Below are 23,218 nucleotides of genomic sequence, written 5' to 3'. Positions count from 1 at the left end.
AGGTTGTTTGTCTCGTCAGCTTGAACAGAGTGAAACAGGAGCCATCAAACGTTGTGTATCATATTTGATACACACGATGTTATAGGGTTAATAGGCCAGTCATTTTTGACCGGGAACACCACAAGTGTGACTTTCTGCCATTTTTTACAAATTACAAGGGTAAAAAAATTTTTTTGGGTTAAACATTAAAACAAAGTAGTGGACAGAAAGTTGTATATATGGTATTTAATACAGTAAAAAATGCTTTTTTTTAAAATTATTATTATTTTATTTTTTTTAACAAAATATGTTGCATTAGCTCAGGTAATTTAGGCCTATTGAGAGGTACAAAACCTGTTCTAGTTACTAGAAATCAAGATCAAATGCAATATCTAGTGATAATATGAATTATGTGAGATTTATTAACCATTTAAATGGGTCTGTCATTTTGAGCCAGGAACACTACAACAATTCAAAAAGATCAATCAAGTAAATGGAATTACATCAAAATAATTAACTGGTAAATGCTTGATAAGCTCCACCCTCTTCAAGGGATCAGGTGAGGTCAAAACAAAAACAGAAAAAATTAAACAGAAATCTATGTTTGTTTATCTATCTATCTATGGACTTTATTTTGACGTCTTTAAGTGACAGGATGTGGTAGAATTCAGTACAGCACAAAATGTTCATACAGTGGATGAGTAACAGGCCCCTTAAAACCTCAAATGGTAAAACTGGGAATGATTCAACATCATGTGACTAAATCAAAACATGGACAAAAATAACTTATCAACAGGGAATTTACAAAAATGCAGTTTCAACAAACTAAAAGATATTCCTATATATAGGCTGATACATTCAGCTACATCACTTTTAGGAGAATATACAGTCTTCAATTAAAATCTGACATTGAGAAACTGTCAATTGAAATAGTAGCATGTATGTTACCTCTTATATAATTGATACAATACTAATATCATGACTGCTTTCTAAAGGCAGCGATCTTAGTTGTAGTGTGAGAGTGCATAAACTTAATAAATAAATAAACATTTATGCATTTAAATTTCATAGCAAACTTCCATCAAATGAAGTAATCTATAATAAAACAAAATAACCCTAAATATTTTGATGGCATTTTGTTATGAAATTGAAATGCATAAATCTTAAAAATAGGCAAAGATATATTTTTTAGTGTACAGTAAAAGGTGTTTTATATGTACTTTTAGTTTATTAAAAACTACATTTCTCAAAAGAAGATGAAGTTAAAGGATTAGTTCACCTATAAATGTAAAATCAGTCATTGTTTACTCACCCCTGTGTTGTTATAACTCTATATGACTGACTTTCTTTTTCTGAACACAAAGGGAGAAATTGTGAAGAAATGTTGAGCTCAGTGATGTCATACAATGGCAGTTTATGGTGACCACCTCTTCAAGCTTCAAAAGAACACAAAAGTATAATTCAGAAGTCTAATAAATTATTCCATGAGACTCATGATTGTTATTAAAGCATACGATAAGATTTGATGAGAAACAAACTGAAATCTAATGTATTATTTAGTGTAAATGTTCACTGACCTCCTCGTTCATTGATCTCCTGTGTGTGTCCATGATAGGACAAGAGAGCAGCAGTTCACGCAGAACCCTCGTGACATTGGGGCGTTCAAGCGAAAACTCGTTTTATCTAAAAACAGTGATAGTGACAACAGAACACAACACAGCTGCACACAAAACAGAGAACAGAACTTACTAAACATGTCTGAAGAGTTTGTAGTCCAAGAGTTGATGCATTTCTATGCCCAGCCTTTCTGAACACAATTTTCTTTTTACAATTTCTCCCTTTGTGTTCAGAAAAAGAAAGTCATGTAGGGTTATAACAACACAGGGGTGAATGAACAATGACTGAATTTACATTTTTGGATGAACTAATCCTTTAAACTTACAAAAGGTTAGAAATGAATTTGTTCCATGGAAAAAGCTGAAGCATCACATCATATGGCTGGTAACATTTTTTATTAATGTTGATTTTTCTTTTTTATATGAACATTTCATTTTCATTTAAAAGCTGAATGAACACAAAATGCTTAATGAAAGTGACCATAAAATACAAAAATCAAACTCTAGCCACTTTAAACATTAATCCTTTAAGTGTCGTCTCATCTTTCTACATCAAACTGTAACACGACCAAAAGTCCAAATCATTTAGACTCTTAAATACTGAGTACGATGACATTATAGTCACAACAAACGATAACAATTAGTAATGAAATCTACTTCGTAAACTACCTGGGGCAAGAAAACTTGCTTCAAACTTGCCCATTTGTTAGCAAAAAAATAAAATAAAATAAAAAGTGCAGATTCAAGTTGTAAACATTTTGTAGTAATTTTTAAAATAAAAATATTAAAAGGATTCTGCATTGCAAAAGATCAGATTAAAAGATGTAATCTGATAATACAATCAAAGAAATGGTTCTGCTTTTCAGGTAACATTTCAGATCAAATGTAACATTCATTTAAAATAAAGTGCTAATTAACATACATTAACAATCCATGTGAACTTTCCAAATTCCACACAACTTCCAAAACCCCTTGACACGTGCGCTCGTAAAGTAGATATATTTAATATAAGCCACTGTGTCTACTCGTTTGCTGCATTAAACTTCATAAAATTACACATTCAAGTTGCTTTGCAGTGCTTTTATTTAAAATGATCAGTCCTCTTTTAAAGTGCCGCCAAACCACCAAAGATACAAAAGTGTCTGAAATTTGGGTTGGGCAGCTCAGTGCGTTATCTAACCTAACAAAACTTAATGAACTAATCTGAAAACAATCGTAAAAAATAAAAAATAAATAAAATCTCACATACAGTGTTTACCATCAGTCAACATTCAGCCTTCAATAAATTACACAACGTTCAAACTTTTCCAATATTAAAAATATTCTTCAAATACAGTAGTTTAAAAAGTCAGAATAGTGACTTTGCTCCACCAGAAACGAAACACCTCTGAAATGGAGTCCAATTTTTGGTTTTAGTGCATGAAGTTTCGCTCCAGACATCAGTTTCCATCTAAACAACTTTCCCATTCTCTCTTGCCTAGATGGGGAAAAAGAGAGAGAGAGATTTTAAATACATTTAAACAGTGGCGGTACTCGGGTGCAATTTTGGTGGGGCACTTGTCTGTTAAGGGGGGGGCAATGTTGATTGTTTCAGCATCAGTACGGGGGGCGGAGTGGCGGAGGCTTCTTTCAGGCCCATCCTTAAAAAATGTACCATAGATTACACCAAAATTCCAAAAGTTACTAAAGTTATTTTGTTTAGTTTTTTTGTGGATTTATCCCCTTTTTCTACCAATTTGGAATGCCTAATTCCCTATGCACTTTTAAGTCCTCGTGGTGGCGTAGTGATTCGCCTCAATCTGGGTGGAGGATAAATCCCAGCTGCCTCCGCGTCTGAGACCGTCAACCCGCGCATCTTATCACGTGGCTTGTTGAGCGCGTTGCCACGGAGACATAGCGCGTGTGGAGGCTTCACGCCATCTACCGCGGCATCCGCGCTCAACTCACCACGCGCCCCACCAAGAACGAACCACATTATAGCGATCTCGAGGAGGTTACCCCATGTGACTCTACCCTCCCTAGCAACCGGGCCAATTTGGTTGCTTAGGAGACCTGGCTGGAGTCACTCAGCACACCCTGGGATTCAAACTAGCGAACTCCAGGGGTGGTAGCCAGCATCTTTACTCGCTGAGCTACCCAGGCCCCACTATTTTACTATTTTAAAGTACCAAAGAGGACCATTATATTTGTGACCTCAACACCCATGACCCCCCACCCCCAAAATGGTTTGGTCCCCCCCCAGTGTTCAAGACATGGTTTCAGCCTTGATTTTAATTCTATTTTTTTATAAGCGTGCCTTAAAGAGAACTACGCACTATAATATAGCTAATTCACGTATAGCAGCTCTCTTGTTCATTTCCATTTTAATGCATTCTGGGACCGATTAAACAACTGAAGTGGAATTTTTCACCACATAAAAGACAAAAAATTATGTAGGATTGTGCTCCTACACTCTAAAACAGATGTAACCGAACTCTACATTAAAAAGATGAACATGCAGCCTGATATTTAGTATAGTGGCACTTTAAGGTGTTTGTGAAGCTCTTGAGCTCTCTAATGGAGTTTGTGGGCGATGAGCTCTGTGAGGTGGGACACTTCATTCTGCTAGTGAAATGAGGAGAGAGGAGAGAGATCTTTAATGCAGCTGACTCACTCTCACTTCAAACCACCGTTACACACTCACCATATCAGTGCTGGTGTTGTGGTCTGGAAGAGGGTCTCTAGACTCCAGACTCAAGACAGACAGACCGGAGTCAATTAGATCTTCTGTGAGGAAAAACACACACATTACCTCAGTGAAAAAACACAGATCAAAAAGCCACAGATACCTGCTGTGTATCCCGACTCAGACCGCAAGAGACTTGCATCAAATTCTAAAACGTTACATTATGTTATTACACGGCTCTCTAGAATACGCAATTCTGATTGGTCAATCGAGCTCTCTTCTTTTTTTATTTACAAATTTTCACATTGCAAACTGTAAAAAGACACAAAAATACATTTAAAACTCAAAAATAATTAAACGAGACTATAGCTGGGTTTCCTTTTTTTTTTTAAGCGCATTTCTAAAAATTTGACTAAAGAAAATACGAATCGTTGCACGTTTCCATCTACCATATCATGCGCATTATCTTGAGGGAGCCTCCTTGTCTTGATGGAGCAGCTGTACCACATTTAAATAAAATGCTGCCACAGATTAAGTGTAATATCTGATATAATTAGGGCTGAAATGGCTTTGATGCCCATACCACCAGCCTCCACATACCTGGGAACGCCTACTCTTAAAACTGTTCTGGTGGGGCCTGGGTAGTTCAGTGAGTAAAGATGCTGACTACCACACCTGGAGTCATAGGGCGTGCTGAGTGACTCCAGTCAGGCCTCCTAAGCAACCAAATTGGCCCGGTTGCTAGGGTGGGAAGAGTCACATGGGGTAACCTCCTCGTGGTCGTTATAATGTGGTTCTCGCTCTCAGTGGGGCGCATGGTGAGTTGTGCGTGGATGCCGCGGAGAATAGCGTGAAGCCTCCACATGTGCTACGTCTCCGCGGTAACGCGCTCAACAAGCCACATGATAAGATGCGCGGATTCACGGTCTCCGATGCGGAGGCAACTGAGATTCGTCCTCCGCCACCCGGACTGAGGCGAGTCTCTACGCCACCACGAGGACTTGGAGTGCATTGGGAATTGGGCATTCCAAATTGGGGAGAAAAATCAGAAGAAAAAAAAAATTGTTCTGGTGGATTTTGAGGATCCACTTAACAAACAAGCTGTGAGTTAAACACTTCCGAATGTCAAGGGCTACGTATGTTCGAAAGATTGTGTGCAAGGTTGGACCTTTCATCGGGCCAGTCACATCAAACTATTGCACACTTATTACACGCACATGAATGGTAAAAACAGGTCATCGTTTGGCGAATAAACGGTTTCCATCACCTTAATGCACATTTTAACTAATGCAAAACTCTGCCTAGTGCATTAAATTAAGCGAATTTTGAGAGTTGAAAAATGATATTAACGTGGATCATATTTCCAGAAATTTTTTGCGCAACGTTTTGATGTAGCAGCTACAGTGCATTCATAAAGTATTCAGACCCCTTCATTTTTTTTCACATTTTGTTATGTTGCAGCCTTATGCTTAAATGCTTTATTTTATTTTCACATCAATCTACACTCCATACCCCATAATGACAAAGCAAAAACCAGACTTTTGATAACTTTGCAAATTTATTAAAAAGAAAAAACTGAAATATCACACTGACATAAGTATTCAGACCCAAACCAGCCCGTCTGGCACCAACAATCATGCCATGGTCCCAATCAAATTTTTTCCCCATTCTGATGGTTCATGTTAACTGAAGCTCCTGAACCGTATCTGCATGATTGTATGCACTGCTGCCACAAGACTGGCTGGTTTGAGTATTTCTGGGATTTTCACACACAACAGTCTCTAGAATTTACTCAGAATGGTGCCAAAAACAAGACAACAGAGAATGGCCAGACTGGCTCAAACTGACAAAGTCTATGGTAACTCAGATAACCACTCTGTACAATTGTGGTGAGAAGAATATCAATATGCTGGTTGGCGCTGTTTTGGCGGCATGGGGACCTACACAATATTAGGCAGGTGGTTTAATTGTTGTGGCTGTGGCTGATTGGTTTATGTCGATGTGATATTTCAGTTTTTTTTCTTTTTAATAAATTTGTAAAGTTATCAGAAATCAGTTTATTGCTTTGTCATTATGGAGTATGGAGTGTAGATTGATGTGAATAAAAAAATAAAATAAAGCATTTAAGCACAAGGCTGCAACATAAAATGTGAAGAAAAAAAATGAATACTGAATACTTTCTGAATGCACTATTGTTTCCATTGATATTTGTGCTATTAGTGAATTTAACCAGTTACTGATACATAATTACTGCTCAGTTTTCCTGTTTTGTAAAACAGTTTTCTTTGTAATTGCTAGAGCAATATAAATAGGCCTAATATAAGCAGATGGGAGTTCAATCGCTGATCTCCAAGTACACAGAGAATGGGAAAGAATCCTGTAATCCATGACGGAGGACAGTTTTGAGTTACCTGCAGTCCTCTACCCAAAAATGCCATAAAGAGTGGAAGAATGTGTCTGGGATATTGAGAGTTCTGACTTAAAAAGACACATTTTGTGCTTCTTTTATTGTGTAATTTGTGTTCCATGAAAAGTCTTATATTGAATCAATTGTAAGTTGGTATTTTGGTCATTGCAAATGTGTTTTTACAAATCTGTATCCAGATCAATTGCACTTAATAACAATCCTGGGATTCAGTAATATCAGACCGGTCATCTTCTATCACTCTATGATCTCTACGAGTCAGCTAATAAAATAATTTCAGCTTCATGTCGATTGATTTATTTAGTAAGTAGTCATGTAATAAGCCGGATAATGAGCAGTCAGACGGTCATTTTCGCAAATTAAACACCAGCAGAACTCCGACGCAAACTGGAGGTGGAATTCAGCTGTTTCTGGAGACTCCGTGGTCTCTCTCTTCTCACATAATAACAATTTCAATGGAAATCATGTCCATTTATTTGGTAAGTAGCAGAGTAATAAGCGGGATAATGTACAGTCAGCTGGTCATTATTGCAAAATAAACCACTTCAGGGTGCTACAAGATCCTGATCACCCTATCAAAGTTTTTATCTTGGACTGTGACAAGCTATTGTCCATTCAACAGTAGAACTACTACGAGATGAAGCTGATCAAGAATTCCAAAATGTACTGTTTTTAGAAATATAAATCAGGAAGCATAGCTTCCCTTAAAATGTAGTTAAAATTGCTCAATGACATGTTTACCAAATTGTATATAACCTCTCTATAATTCAGTTAATTATTGTCCCAGCTCATTATTTAAGGTAACAAAAATGTGTAACAGCATACGAGACTTTGGCGATGTTCATTCTGTTGATGTTATCTGCGTAATTATGTCCGTCGGAGTTTGCGGACGCACAGCTCATAGAACCCCATTGAAGCCGGGCTTCAACGAGAGTCTATAGCAGAGACATGTCCTATTGAGTTCAGTGGAGGAAAAGATCAATGTTCATTGGACAAGAGGCTCTAAACGCATCATTTTGTGATCCAGCAGCCATATCACCCTGCAGTTCTTGCCCGGTTGCCCACTATAGCTAAGCAGGGTAGAGCATGGTCAGTACCTGTATGGGAGACCTCCTGGGGAAAACAAGGTTGCTGCTGGAAGAGGTGTTAGTGAGGCCAGCAGGGGGTGCTCACCCTGTGGTCTGTGTGGGTCCTAATGCCCCAGTATAGTGATGGGGACACTATACTGTAAAAAGGCACCGTCTTTCGGATGAGATGTTAAACTGAGGTCCTGACTGTCTGTGGTCATTAAAACCCCCAGGACACTTCTCGAAAAGAGTAGGGGTGTAACCCTGGTGTCCTGGCCCCCTTAGGCCCTTCTCAATCATGGCCTCCTAATAATCCCCATCCATTAATTGGCTGTATCACTCTACTCTCTCCTCTCCACCAATAGCTGGTGTGTGGCGAGTGTACTGGCGCACTATGGCTGCTTTCGCATCATCCAGGTGGATGCTGCACACTGGTGGTGGTTAAGGAGAGCCCCCCTATACTATGTAAAGCGTGTTGAGTGCATAGAAAAGAGCTATATAAATGTAAGGAATTATTATTATTATTTTGGGTCCCGCCCGGATGCCATGCATCTCTGGGGGTCTATGGGAGCTTCATGAGCGCTATTTGCATAAAGTAAATGATATGACTGTTGATTGGACAGTGGGCTTTCAATCAATGCATTTCCATCCTGCCTAGAACCCCAGCTTCTCAAATGGGCTGAACCATATAAAAAAAAAAACGGCGTTAGGGTTACCCTCCATAGCGTGTGTTGAGGCTTCACGCCATCCACCATGGCATCCACGCTCAACTCACCACGTGCCCCACTGAGAACGAACCACTTTATAGCGACCACCCCATGTGACTCTACCCTCCCTAGCAACCGGGCCAATTTGGTTGCTTAGGAGACCTGGCTGGAGTCACTCAGCACACCCTGAGATTCAAACTAGCGAACTCCAGGGGTGGTAGACAGCGTCTTTTACCACTGAGCTACCCAGGCCCCCAGTAAGTTCACTAGTTGAAATGGCAGACACTGCTAATGTTGTTAACTTAATTTTGGAGAAATCAATCAAATCAAAATGGACCATTTCATGCAAAAAAAAAAATGGACCATTTCATCTGTGCTTCCCCTCTTTTGAAAACCAACAGCCGCCACTGAAATGTGGCATAATGTGAAATTTAGCATTTTGTAAAACCGAGTTTTTATGTTTGTCTAGTTCCAAACAAAGAGAAAATGATTTAAACGTATTTAATCCACTGACTGGATTATCCAAAATAGGCATTACAATACGGTTAATTAATAAAAAACATTTTTTATTGATTTTCCAGAAATAATGTACTATATCATATATTGCTAATGTGATACAAAACGATTCATATCATGATATAAGATTTTGGTCATATCACCCACCCCTAGTTTTGGCTCTAAGTTATGATTGGATGAGCCATGTTAATTATGACATTATTTATACAGTTCAGTATTTATACGGTTCAGATTCATTTGCATATTTGGCGACTTACAGTGCACTTATAACAGGGACAATCTGGAGTTAAGTGCCTTGCTCAAGGACACAATGGTGGTGGCTGTGGGGATTGAACCAGCAACCTTCTGCTTACCAGATATGTGCTTTAGCCCACTACGCCACCACCACTTAAATACTTGGAATTGAATGCAATTTTGATTGCATTTACTGCCCTCTGGAGTCTGTTGCCAATGTATGAGATCATTTCAGATTTTAACAGAGCAGATAATCAGAGAATAATTTAATGCAATTTTTGCAAAAGCCGTTTTTACACAGAGGCAATCCATGCAAATGCAATCCAATAATTGGTTCTCCTGTACCTATACAGTATATTAAAAATTAAAAACAAACAAACTGTGCTAACATGTTTCACTCCATTTATTTGTATCTTTTAATGAAATTCCTTTGATTACAATGAAACGTGTAATGCATAGGACTATCTTCAACATTGTCATATGAACAACGAGTCAGTTTAGATTATCATATGTTCTTACCGTTTCCTCTTGAAGAGCAGTTCTTGGTGTTTTCTACAGGCTGGTTCTGACCCGATTTTACTGAAATACAACCATGTCCATCTTCTGAACCGGATCTGGGACAAGACGCTTCACTGGCTTCATTTCCAGGCGCTTTAGTTACATTATGTATTTCTGGAAGTTTCTTCTCACAGACTTCCTGTTCTGGATTGATTCGCTTCACCTCGGTACCTTCAACATTCATCTCCGCTGTCTGGACACATTCACTATCATCCTCATTTTGTGTTGACATTTGTTTGTCATTTCCCCCCGTGGAGCCGCTCGTACCCCAAGCGTGTGTTTTTCGCACACTGGTCTTGGTTTCTATAGTAACACAGTTGGAGATGTTCTCTTTAGCTCCGTCAATGAGTTCTTCTGAAAATCGTACCCTTTTCCCTAAGGCCCTAAGACAGGACGTCTCTGAATGAGACGTTTCAGTGGAAATATGTCCATTCTTGTCTTCTGACCAGTCAGAGGTCACAACACTAATGGTTTCCTGCGTTTTGAAGGACTCTTCAGATGCACGGAGCTTTGTGTTCTGAACATCGTCTTGGTTTTCAGTGTCTGAGTTGATGTTTTCCACCTCAGGACCACAAAGAGTATCTAGTTCCTCCAGGAACTCTTGAAGACTGCTCTCTAGATAAACCTAGCAGTAATGACAAACAAATGATTAAGAAAAGATCATAAGTGAGCACCTCAAAACTGAAAGATCTTGTACAAGTCCAACCTGTAATTGCTCTTCCTGTTCTTTAGCATCACATCTATGAAGCAAAAAGGATAAAATATGTACTGTATATAGTAAATGCTTATATACATATATACAAATCCATATTAATGCAGACATTATTGTGGAAATGCACATAACCGAAAGCATTTCCCATCAGTAATGAAGACATAATGGATCTGAGGTGGAATTGTGTCAGAATGTGAAATGATTCCGGAAACAATGCATGTCAATTTGCCATTAATGAATATGATGAATCATCTCACCTTGTGGCTCGACCCGTCAGGCGGTCTTTACCCTTCGCTTTACTGCCCATCCCTGGAACACTCTTACCCTTCCTGTCCCGCGCTTGATGATAAAAACCATAAACAAATAAAGGATAATACAGAATGCGATATTGTTATTATGTTTATGATGTAATCCTGAATAATATCCATCAGATCTTAGTACAAACCCTAAATCACACATTTCCTGTGTAACACCTCAAGACTCAAAATTAAAGAAGTGATTTTCACAGTATCAATTTTTGATGTATGAGCTAATCTTAGATATAACATTTATAATCTTAATTGCCTAAAGTCGGGTATTTCTCACGAAACTGAGCTTGAACCACGGCAGTGAGGACTTCTATATAAAATGCAACATGAATTTCTATTTTTAAAATTGAACACAATAGATATACACATGCTCCATCTTGCACATAAAGAATACAAAGTATTTCATGTTTTGTTTTAATATTTTACAGAATTGTTAACGCTTCCAGCTCCAAATAAGCAATACTAATGTAGTATAAATTAATAAACTATTTAAAAAAAATACATGAATGTACAGTATGTTGCACCCAAGACCTAATAGTAAACACAAATAATTTATTTGACGTTCCCAACATCACTAAAATAAAATTAGGGCTGGGTTTGACTCCGATTCGATACAATATTGATTCATATGGGAATATTTCAGTTACAATGTCCATTTTGCTGACATATAAAATAAATTATTTATCAGCTAATGCTGTAAATTATACAGGGGACCTTCTAACTTTTTTTTTACAAATTGCACTTCATCATTAGCCTTTCATAATTTGTCACACTTCAGCTTTTTAAAAACGTAAAAATTCCATGTATTCCACCAATAAATATGATGTCTTAATATATGATAAATTGCATATATTATATTGCATATATTTTTATTTTTAACACCTGCCACATTTGTTTTAAAAATGTATAATAAATTATTTAAAACTATAAAATTGGTCAAAATACAATAGTTATTGTTACTGTAAAATCATGATAAATGTAAGCAAAGGTGATGATGTGTATTTAAAGAGCACCTATTATGGTTTTTCAAATATTACCTTTCATGTAGTGTGTTATATAGCTGTTTGTGAATGTAAAAAAGTCTGCAAAGTTTCAAAAATCAAAGTGCACGACAAATGTAGTTATTGACTCCCAAAAGAAAGAACCGATTCTGAACACCTGAAACGAGTCGTTAGTAATTCCAGACTTACTTCCTGTACTAACCTACGTAATTTGGTAACAAAAACCCGCCTCTGGTTTTCATTGGCTGCTCGTGAACAGCTTTGACCCGCCCTCAAACACTACACTAAGCGGCAGACCAATCACAACAGACTGGGACATCTGACCAATCAGAGCAGAGTATGCTCTCTGAAAGGAGGAGTTTAGAATGAATCCTTTAGAATGGATCATTGAGTCGCTTTTGACACTGGGAAAAAAAGGTAATTCTGCAATTTAAATTATGAGCAAATTAAAGTGTTTTTTGACCTTGGATGCATGTAAATCTATTGTATGACACCTTTAAAACAAAATTAGGCATGTTTAAAAACTATAATAGGTGCTCTTTAAAAAAAAAAACTATTTTTGAAGAGTGTTCCTCATCAGTGCTGAATATAATGTCGGGGCTGTCCAGCTGTTTGACCTCCTCGATAGCGCTTTAAACTAGACATTTTCAGAATTCAAATGGGTCTTAGCTTAGAAGTCTGCACCATGATATCAAGGTAAGCCTTGTGATCATCAAGGGAAGCCGCCAAGATATCAAGAGATCAGCTCTGCACTATCCTGTCTCTGGAGCGCTGATTGCGAGGAAAGCCTGGTTGAAGCGCGCACTCCAGAATTACACAACTGGAGCGAGCTTCTGTGATGTCTCGCGGCACACTTTCGCGAAAACCAGACAATGAATACTAGAGTGAAAATCACCGCATTTAGTGTGGTGTTAAAAGGGCAATCTAACAAAATGTGAAGCAAGTAGTAAATGTCAGTGGCTCTCAAACCCTCACGTGAAAAAAAACATGCATAGAAACTCGAAATGTTATATAATATATATATATTCATTCTATTTTTTAACAGCTTTGTGCATCTAACTATTATACTTTAATGTATAGTCCATATTCTTTTGTAGGTAGTGTGAATATGCTACTCGCGTACTAAGTGGCACTTAAAGCTGAAGTATGTAATTTTTAGCGCTAAATACAATTGCAAAAACAATTGACTGTTTTTAAACAGGTTTGCCGAACACTCCTACCGCCCCGCCCCCTGTCTGCCATTGGTCTGGATTCTTCGGAGCTCATATTTCCTCTTCTGGCATTTTTAATTCCTGATAAACAAACATAATTAACTCTCATAAGCCGCTGTGAAATTTCTACATATGCAGCTGAAAATCTGTGTTTAATATTAAAAAAAAAGAAAGCGACGTAACCCCTGAACTGCACTGTAAAAATATATTTTTTTAGGCATCTTAGTGCCTTCCTGAGCAATGTCCTACAAAGATTTTTTTCTATCTAAAATAGTTTAAATAATAATAATAATAATAATAATAATAATAATAATAATAATTCTCTCTCTCTACATTTTTTTTTTCTCAAACTTTTTTTTTTCCCTCTCAAAAATGTTGGTGGCCAAAGTTGGTGCTGCATGCAATTGTTAGCTAGCAAGCAAAAAAAAAAAAAAAATTATCATATGTTGCCTCTTGAGAAAAAAAATTAAGAAAAAAAAAAACTAGGGGAAAAAAAAAAAAATTACAGAGCAAAAAAAAATTTGTAAAATAAAAATATTTGAGAGAAAAAAAAATGTTAGAGAGAAAAACTTTTTTTTTTTTTTTAGGCATCTAAAACAAAAAACAAAATTCTCTCTTTAAAAAAAAAAAAAAAAAAAAAAATTTTTTTTTTTTAGATGCCTAAAAAAAAAAAAATAAAATTCACCGTGTGAATTATTTTTTCACAGTGTGTTTCAGGGCTTCCGTAGAAAGCAGCACATTAAAATAATAATAATAACAATAACTTAACATCCATACTCTGTTGGCTTTTAAGTCTAATAATATATTTTTTAAATCATTTGCTCACCTCTGTTGTGTGTTTCTCTGTCTGTTCCTCCATGTGCTTTTTCAGAAAACCTACAGATACAGTGTGTTGAAAAACACACACCAGCCACACATGAACACAGAATCATAATCACAGACCAGATGCACAACACATGAATCCAGTGATCAAGACACGCAAAACCAGCTCTCTGTGTTAGCAGATAATTAGTAGATAAAAAATTAAAAAACAGGCTGGTTGATGCTGGTCTATTGGTTGGTAGCTGTACATCATAGGTTTCTTTTCTGATACTTTTAAGGTGCTTTGGTGTCCCTTTATAAGCTTAGTGACTAAATACATTTTGAAACTCAGGATTATGTTGTGACACTCCGATCATGCATTTATCTGTCCAGATTAAATACTGTAGGAATATTTTACAGTAGAAGTCAAACAGCACATCAATAATGAACAAATCATTCTTATATGGAGTGTTTTCTCCTCTTGAACGTTTTAGTTCTGAATCGTCCTGCTGCCTGGGACAAACTCGAGTGTTCACAAACCCTCCCAAATAAGGCAAGGCATTCAAACGACCCTAAAAATAACCTCCTGTCCCATCCAGTCAATACTGCTCACAGGGGAGGCTTATTTATTCCAGAAGAAACTCTTTTAAGCATCTCGAACGTTGAAGACTCACAGACACTTGTTATCGTTTGGACTTTGAGCTTATGTTATATTGAACCCAGAATATTCCTTTAAGAATATTATTCTTGATTCAAGTAATTAAGCATAAGCATTCAACCTCATATTGAAATGATTTTCATTATTTATCAGAAAACACACATGATCTTTTCCAGTCATTTGAACACATGATACAATTTTTACTAAGCACAAACTGAAACAAAATAAATCTGCTTTTAGTAATACTGAATTTCAGCCACATGACAACAGTTACTCATGTTTTTAAAATGACCTTTAATTCTAATTCTGTTCAATGATGTATATCCGAGTAATTCATGTATCACGAGCACAGTTAATGAAGTAATGAATGAACCATAAATACCTCCTCTCAAACCATTTAGAAGCACCGACTATTCTACAAGCTAAAGTAAAACTTTCAACCAAGATAAGGGCTGTTATTAATGGCAATGTAGGAATTTCTAAATAATTTTGCTGTTATTTATAACATCTGTCCCTCTCAAATTCAAGGTCTTCCTGTATTCGTTCTGCTAAATAAAATAAATCATAGTTTGAGCTAGTGGCAACTTCATGCAATAGCTAAATTTCACTGAGAAAACAAACACTTCACTTCTTGTCTGATAATATGAGATGATGCACAATTTGGCAAAGACGCTTTTAGCAGTTTGACATCTACAGTGGTTTTATAGTCATCTGAATGTAAACAAGGACCTTTAATAGATTCATTATAGTCCTGACCACTGATGTGTTCTTCAGCTAAAAGGTCAAAAGGTCAACACTGACAACCCATTTTATTAACGTAAAAAGGAAAATTAGTTATTACGTTTTGATGAGTGATTAAGACAAACATATTTAGTCTGTGAAAAAAACAGGACCAGGAACTTGTATTAAGGAAGCAGAGGTCAACCGATAGTGGGTTTTGCCGATACTGATAACTAAGGTGGTGGAAAAAGCCGATAACCGATTAATCGGCCGATAGTTTTTAAAATCGATTAACAGAATGTTAAAAAAAATTCTTAGCCTTCTTATGAACAGAGGTCGACCACATACTTAGAAGCTACAAGAGTCCAAGATTAATAAAATCGCAGACGCTTTTTATTTGAAACCAAAATTGAAGATTGTAAGCATAATGTGGAAATATGAACAAGCCCGAAAAACACTTCAAATTACGACACTTGAGTTATCTAATTTTATCCAAATTATCCAAATTTGCATTAAAGTGAGAATAAAAATTTGGATGAATATTGTCTGTCAGTGATTGATTTTATTTCACCTCTAGAGGCCAGAGAGAAACACGGAATAAAAAAATAAATAAAAAACAATAAACTATCGGCATGAATTTTTGCAGATAACCGATAGTTCCAAAAAGCAACTATTAATCGATAAAACCAATATATCGGTCACCTCTAAAGGCGAAAGAGAAACATGGAGGAATATAAAAAACTATCAGCAACTATCGGCATGAATTTTTACTGATAACCGATAGTTCCAAAAAGCGACTATCTGCACCGATTAATCGATAAAACCAATATATCGGTCACCTCTAAAGGCGAAAGAGAAACGTGGAGGAATATAAAAAAACTATCAGCAACTATCGGCATGAATTTTTACTGATAACCGATAGTTATAAAAAGCAACTATCAGCATGAATTTTTGGATAGTTCCAAAAAGCAACTATCAGCAACGATTAATCGATAAAACCAATATATCGGTCACCGCTAAAGGCGAAAGAGAAACGTGGAGGAATATAAAAACTATCTGCAACTATCGGCATGAATTTTTGGATAGTTCCAAAAAGCGACTATCTGCACCGATAATTCGATAAAACCAATATATCGGTCACCTCTAAAGGCGAAAGAGAAACATGGAGGAATATAAAAAACTATCAGCAACTATCGGCATGAATTTTTGCCGATAGTTCCAAAAAGCAACTATCAGCAACGATTAATCGATAAAACCAATATATCGGTCACCTCTAAAGGCGAAAGAGAAACATGGAGGAATATAAAAAACTATCAGCAACTATCGGCATGAATTTTTGGATAGTTCCAAAAAGCAACTATCAGCAACGATTAATCGATAAAACCAATATATCGGTCACCACTAAAGGCGAAAGAGAAACGTGGAGGAATATAAAAAACTATCAGCAACTATCGGCATGAATTTTTGCTGATAACCGATAGTTCCAAAAAGCGACTATCAGCAACGATTAATCGATAAAACCAATATATATTGTTTACCTTTAAAAGAAAGTAATACACGTTCCTGGTAAATTTAGATTTCATGATGATGTTAAACTTGAGCACAGAAGGTCAATTATGTAATAAAAAGGGGAAAAAGAAGAAATAAAGACTTCAGTTATGAAAAACTCTGATGGTGTCAGTTAGTCTAGGCAGCAAAAGACAGACAAGAACGACTCTTGATATTCAAACATCTGTGATTTATATAAGAGATTATTAAACATGCAAAGAGAACATTCACAACAACACCAACAAAGCCAAAGTAAATCAGGGCACACGTGTGTCAGAACAGAAATCAGGCATGCATTACAAGCGCATGCTTCTGGCTTACATCAGATCGGTCTTGTCCAGGTCCCAGGCTCTTCTCCACTGGCCTTTGGCGTTTTTGTGTCGGGCGACTCGCTCTCTGTCGATCTCCTCGCGTTCTTTCTTCCATCGCAGGTACTCCAGCTGCTCTTCTCTGGACGAAAGGAGGTTAGAGTCACCGAAATTTAGTAGATCAGACCCCTCGGTTGCCTACAAGACAGGAAGATAATTTGAGCATTGAGTAATTTGATAGTAATAATGTGTCTGTGTGAAACACAGCAAATTTTGCACAGACCTTTTGGGCCAAGAGTCAAATAGGCCCACCATGTTTTGTTCAGATCTATTAATCATGTCTAATAGCTGCTGAAAGTTGATTGGTTGCTGGTGGTCATGATTTTCAAGATATGCATCTGTCCTCATAGACCTTGATGGTGCCTTGGACAAAGACACTGCATGCAAAATTTAAAGTTGATCGGACCAACGGTTCCATAGTTAGAGCTATTTTTAGGCGTGTCATTGTTAAAGCGCCACCAAGTGGCCGATGCATGAATTTTTTTATGTGCCCTCAGAATGACCCCATACATAAGTGTTACAAATTTGGTGAAAATATCTCATTCCGTTAAAGAGTTATAGTCTTTAAGTAAAATTGGCATAGCCCACTTCTTACATTTTGGCGTGCCGTCACGTCGTTCAATCAAAATTTTAAACATTTTTGAACATTAATGATAATGGGAATCTCGAGAATCTTTCTGCAGTGGTTTGGTTCTGATTGAACAAAAGGCAAAAGAAGAGTTGTGGCCCAAATGTGTGATTTTCTTCTTTTGTTCACTGTAGCGCCCCCCCATTGGCCGATCGGGACAAGTCAAAGCCCATGTGTAGTCAGCTGGAGTACTTCCATCCCACCAAGTTTCATATCTCTAGGCCTTACAGTACGGTCTGCACAATCAGTTTTAGGGCAGAATAATAATAATAATAATAATAAAAATCCTGACAAAAACAATAGGGTTTCAGCACTTTGTGCTTGAACCCCTAAAAATCAACAAATACATTTATAAAATATTTGTTGAAGTCTTGAAAAAAATTCAATAAAGGGGTATATTGAAAGTAAACAGTAAAGTTTGCAGAGTTCTACTGCCCTCATGTGGGTAAACATTAGAAGTACATCTGCTTAATGACGTCATCTGCCATTGTAGATTATCAAGATTTTCTTTCAGAGGAGTTCAAAAGCAAATCTTTAACATATTTTAATATTAATTAGGAATTACATTTTTCAGTAGAAACCTTTGAATTCACCAGGGAAGATATTTATATTACTTTCAGCCCGTTTCTGAAAAACATCGCAATGAAAAAGGTAAAAGTGACAGTATACACACACACACACACACCAACACAAAAGTGTCTCATTTTGCCACCAAACTGGCATGCCGCCTCAGCACTCGCATCCGCTGCATAATAAACCTATTCACAACCAGGAGCAGCCAAATGTTAGATTAGATTAAATCATGCGGCTCATTATGATCGCAAACAATGAACTCAGAGAGAGAGAGAGAGAGAGAGAGAGAGAGAGAGAGAGAGAGAGAGAGAGAGAGAGAGAGGGGGGGGTAAATCAAGGTCAATTTAGAGTTTACAGCAGTAAAAGTGCCAACAGCGACAGCCTTTCCCCTTTTATCTTTTCCATTTCTCTGTCTCTTGTTGTGTTTGGAGTGCTGTCCTGCAAGACTGTGGCCAGAGTAACTTGACAAACGCTTTCGACAGAATCTGAGCTCTAGTTGAAAGGAAACGATGACATCATACAATAACTCACACTGTTTATGCCTGCGTCATGATGTCATTCTCCTGGAATCATATTTGACGTCATCCTGCAGTGATTAGTCAGAGCAGAGGACTCAAAATACTAAAGCATCATGGAAAAATCATTCCATGTACAGTATATACAGGAGAATATGTTAGACTCCCACACACACACACACACACTACACATCTGTCTGTTATCCATGAGAAACACATCTGTTATCTAACAAACAACCTTCTGGGCACTGCAGCAATGACACACCAGAAAATATGACAGGAAACACTCTTTAAAACTCCCTTTCCGTTCAGTACATGGCAAAAAAATTAAAATAATAATAATTAAAAATATACTATATTGGCCTAATAATATTATAATTCAAATTATTCAAATTCAATACAAGCAGTTAGACAATACAAAAATGTGCTTAAGTCAAAAATATTGCTTGTTTTATTTTCATATCATTGAACATAACCCTATTATTGCCCTACTTCCCTCTGCTCCATCTTTTAATTGTTGGTCTATGTACTCACGCGTCAGATGCTTTTAAAGCGTCTCAATAGTGTTCAGTGCCTCAAGTCATAAGTGCTGCGTTTTTGGGATGCTGTTTTATTATTATTATTATTATTAAGAACAATTGAAATTGTACAAACAATAGTACATTTAACAATTTTAAAAATATTGTTATAATGGGGTCTGGGTAGCTCGGCGAGTATTGACGCTGACTACCACCCCTGGAGTCGCTAGTTCGAATCCAGGGTGTGCTGAGTGACTCCAGCCAGGTCTCCTAAGCAACCAAATTGGCCCGGTTGCTAGGGAGGGTAGAGTCACATGGGGTAACCTCCTCGTGGTCGCTATATTGTGGTTCTTGCTCTCAGTGGGGCGCATGGTGAGTCGTGCGTGGATGCCGCGGAGAATAGCGTGAAGCCTCCACATGCGCTATGTCTCCGCGGTAACGCGCTCAAAAAGCCACGTGATAAGATGCGCGGATTGACGGTCTCAGACGCGGAGGCAACTGAGATCCGTCCTCCACCACCCGGATTGAGGCGAGTCACTTCGCCACCACGAGGACTTGGAGCGCATTGGGAATTGGGCATAACAAATTGGGGAGAAAAGGGGAGTAAATATACATATATATATATATATATATATATATATATATATATATAAAAAGAGAGAGAGAGAGAGAGAGAGAGAGAGAGAGTTATAAAATAACAAAAAACTATATGAAAGTGAAGCAGCTCAAATTACATTATAGAAAAATATTGTACATAGTAAACAGTAGGATAGTTCGTATTGCTTTCAGATTTTTACGTTTAGATATCGTTTAAATAGTTTTAATTTCAATGTAAAAATTTTAAATACAGATATTTTTTTCAGTTCATTTAACTTTGTATATAATAAAGAGTCATAATAATGATTTAATCGCATATAAGTGCAACATTTTTATCATTATCCATTGAAATACACTTTAACTTTATATACATTTCTTTAAAATAAATTACAATCTTTGCTTCTTTTTGGAGATATTTTTATTTTTTTAGCTCTCTCCAAAAGGCTTGTACTTTAGGACTCTTTAGGACAGTTTCAGGGGCATTTAAAAAAAAAAAAAATGCTATAACAAGTGTCTTAACCTTCACTTTATTCGTAATGCAATACTTGTGAGGTATCATCCATATTTTGCTCCAATCAAACTGTTTTTTAAACGGAGCGTTCTAATTAACTGTAACAGCAAAAATATCCTTCGTTTGCACAAGAGAACGTAAAAAAATATACATTAAAACCATAACTTGAAAAATCCTTGCCATGCAACCTAATGCAAGAAATAATTCTTCAAATGATTCTAATGGAAAATCATTATCACATTCTAAAAGCCTTAATTTCCCTGGGAATTGCATGTAATCCCATTAAAAATCGACTAGGGTCAACTGAGAAATGATAAATTAATTAATGCAGTATAATAATATCAAACATCTATCTATATCTACATCTAATCATCTATAATAATCTTTACACTGCAAAGATGGCGTTTGCATTTGGTTTGCCCCAAAGACTAAAACCTAAAATACTTAAGTACTCTTATTTCCTGTAAATGTAAACATAGTTGTAGGACGCCACTGTTAACAAATGCCTTCAAAATCCACTACAGTCTTTACATTCTCTGTCATCATGTAAGAATTAGTGCATATTTAAATCACATTAAAGCGCTCTCAATAAAGAGACTCGGCTCGTCATGTCTGCCAGACAATGGGGTGTATTATGTGGACTTCGGCTTGTCATGGCTTTCAGACATAAGTGGACAAGAGCAGCTGCCATGGAGACGGTTCAACCCCGCTGGGCGTGAAAGAACTTCATCACGTCTGTCTACGCCCTGAAATTCCCACACATCAACGAGAATTAATCTAGTAGGAGACAAAACTCACGAATATAACTCTAAACTTATGTACTTCAGTACCCTAATACTTAGTGTTCAGAGTTTCTTTAAATCACAAACTGTAAGTATGAGCAATAGCAAACACAAGTAATAAATAATTCAACAGCATTTGGACATCTTTATGAATCAATCAAGTTGCAAACAATATTGGTAACACTTTATAATAACTACACAGTATAAAGTATTTATAAAGCATGCGTTTATAGTTAATTCAGTATTTATAAATCATTGTTAATACATTATTAGAGTATATACACATAGTATGTAATTCATTTATATTTTCTGTTGCAAACAATGTATTGTTATTTAATAAGCTAATATATAAGCAGTTTGATAAGTAAACAACTTGTTAACCATGCCTAACTAATATATTTCAGTTTATGCAAATCAGTGGTAAATAAGTGTTTATGAAAACATAAAGGCATAAATCCGTAATCTACACATTTACATATACAATAAACTTGACATATTAACGCTTAATGTGTTTATAACTGTTTTATAAACACTTAATATTAAAGCAAGTAATGCTTAAAGGTTGTAATAAAGCACCAACTAACTGCTTTGAAGTGACAATTATAAATGTCTTATTAATAATTTATTAATGATCCATTACTCTGACAAGTTGAGATGGTTGTGTCATGGCCAACTTAGTAAGTTGTTTACTAAGGATGAAAAAACATTATCAAACTGCTTATATATGAACTTATTAAACAATAACACATTGTTTGCTACAGTAACTATAGATACAGTTTGTATGTAGCCTATTAATGTATTTATTATTGCCCGACCGATTTATCGGTATATTAGCCTTTCACAGATGTATCAGCGTATATGTTTTCCAATATGCGCAGATATGAAACTTTTTTTTCAGAACATATAATGCAGAAAACAATGCTTGGGGTGATTTAGAATTGGTGTCATAGCATTGTTTGTCCAGCAGAGCGCGCTCCGACTTTATTGTTTACAGAACTGAGCTGACGGTGGTTCTGCTGAAAGTGCGGAGTTAAGCGGCGCCTTCTCAGTAAGTTGCTAACTAGTTTGTGAAATACATACTGGAAAGTTAATTAACAATGACCTCATCATTTTCCCTTTTCAATATATCTAACATAAATGTTAACCCTGTCCCTGACAATCATGTCACTCGTGTTTATCACATCTGTTTGCTGTTAGTTTGTCAGTGCAGTCAGTAACGTAGCAGACTGAAAGGTAAACATCAGAGTATCTTTTTGCAGCTCAGCAGACAACGGTGTGGTGGTGGATTGGATCTATTGAGTGTTGATTTCACGCTATGCTGTTACCTAGTTGGTGAGACGCAATGCTGGAAAGTAAATAAACAACGCCCATCTTTTACTCTCCATGCCAATGAGCTTATAGCTAACTAGCTAACCACGTAGCTACTTTCATACCTTGTCAGCTGAGTGGAAGCTAATGTGTAAACATGTATTCACCAAACTGTTTTGTTCAGGGTTCACAGTTTGGTACCCCCTTCTGCCGAACAATTCCAGTCATTGCATTTACAAAATGTAATATTTAAATGTCTGGTTTCCCACCGTTGAATGTTTCCCCTGAACTTGTATAGCTGAATACGGTGTAACACCGCTGCCTCTGTTTATCTCTTGACTCGGCAGGTGTAAATGCTTCTTGTTTTTCAACCTGCCCCTAATTGATTGGCAGTATTAAAATAGTCAGCATTTGACTGATACTAAACAGTACTGATGTTTATTAAGCTATTTATTTTATTTGAATGTATTCTTTATTTAAATAGTCAGCCGTTGACTGATACTAAACATACAGTACTGATGTTTATTTAGCTATTTATTGTATTTTTATTCTTTATTTTCTCAGTGTATAATAATAAATGTCAAATATTCTTTGATAAAAATATTTAAGAAAGCAGCCTTCTGAGTACCTTTGCATAGTCACACCGGTGCACAATCCACATAGAAAAGATCAGTTTTCTTTCCAGCTCAAAA

At 36.6% G+C, this 23,218-nt stretch overlaps 1 protein-coding gene across 3 annotated transcripts in view; it reads right to left on the bottom strand.

Moving 5' to 3' along the window:
* Positions 1–427: 427 nt before the first annotated feature.
* Positions 428–23,218, bottom strand: part of LOC127455179 (coiled-coil domain-containing protein 9B-like) — a 35,198-nt gene continuing 12,407 nt past the window's right edge. The window contains exons 6-14 of one of the 3 annotated variants that reach the window (XR_007899643.1): positions 17,048–17,232; positions 13,826–13,875; positions 13,009–13,080; positions 10,737–10,818; positions 10,474–10,507; positions 9,729–10,392; positions 4,279–4,361; positions 1,557–3,072; positions 428–1,415 (exon numbers count right to left, since the gene is read on the bottom strand). Coding sequence is in view for 2 of the 3 variants with exons in the window: in XM_051722842.1 (XP_051578802.1) it covers positions 3,046–3,072; positions 4,279–4,361; positions 9,729–10,392; positions 10,474–10,507; positions 10,737–10,818; positions 13,009–13,080; positions 13,826–13,875; positions 17,048–17,232 (1,197 nt within the window). In the remaining variant the exon portion in view is untranslated. Of the gene's footprint in view, positions 3,073–4,278; positions 4,362–9,728; positions 10,393–10,473; positions 10,508–10,736; positions 10,819–13,008; positions 13,081–13,825; positions 13,876–17,047; positions 17,233–23,218 lie in introns of all 3 variants that reach the window. The other 2 variants (XM_051722842.1, XM_051722843.1) reach the window with 2 other exon arrangements.

Source organism: Myxocyprinus asiaticus, chromosome 17, assembly GCF_019703515.2.
Source record: "Myxocyprinus asiaticus isolate MX2 ecotype Aquarium Trade chromosome 17, UBuf_Myxa_2, whole genome shotgun sequence".
NCBI classification, from domain to species: Eukaryota; Metazoa; Chordata; class Actinopteri; order Cypriniformes; family Catostomidae; genus Myxocyprinus; species Myxocyprinus asiaticus.
The sequence above is the reverse complement of the archived record's forward strand: the minus strand, read 5'-3'. Positions and strand labels throughout refer to the sequence as shown.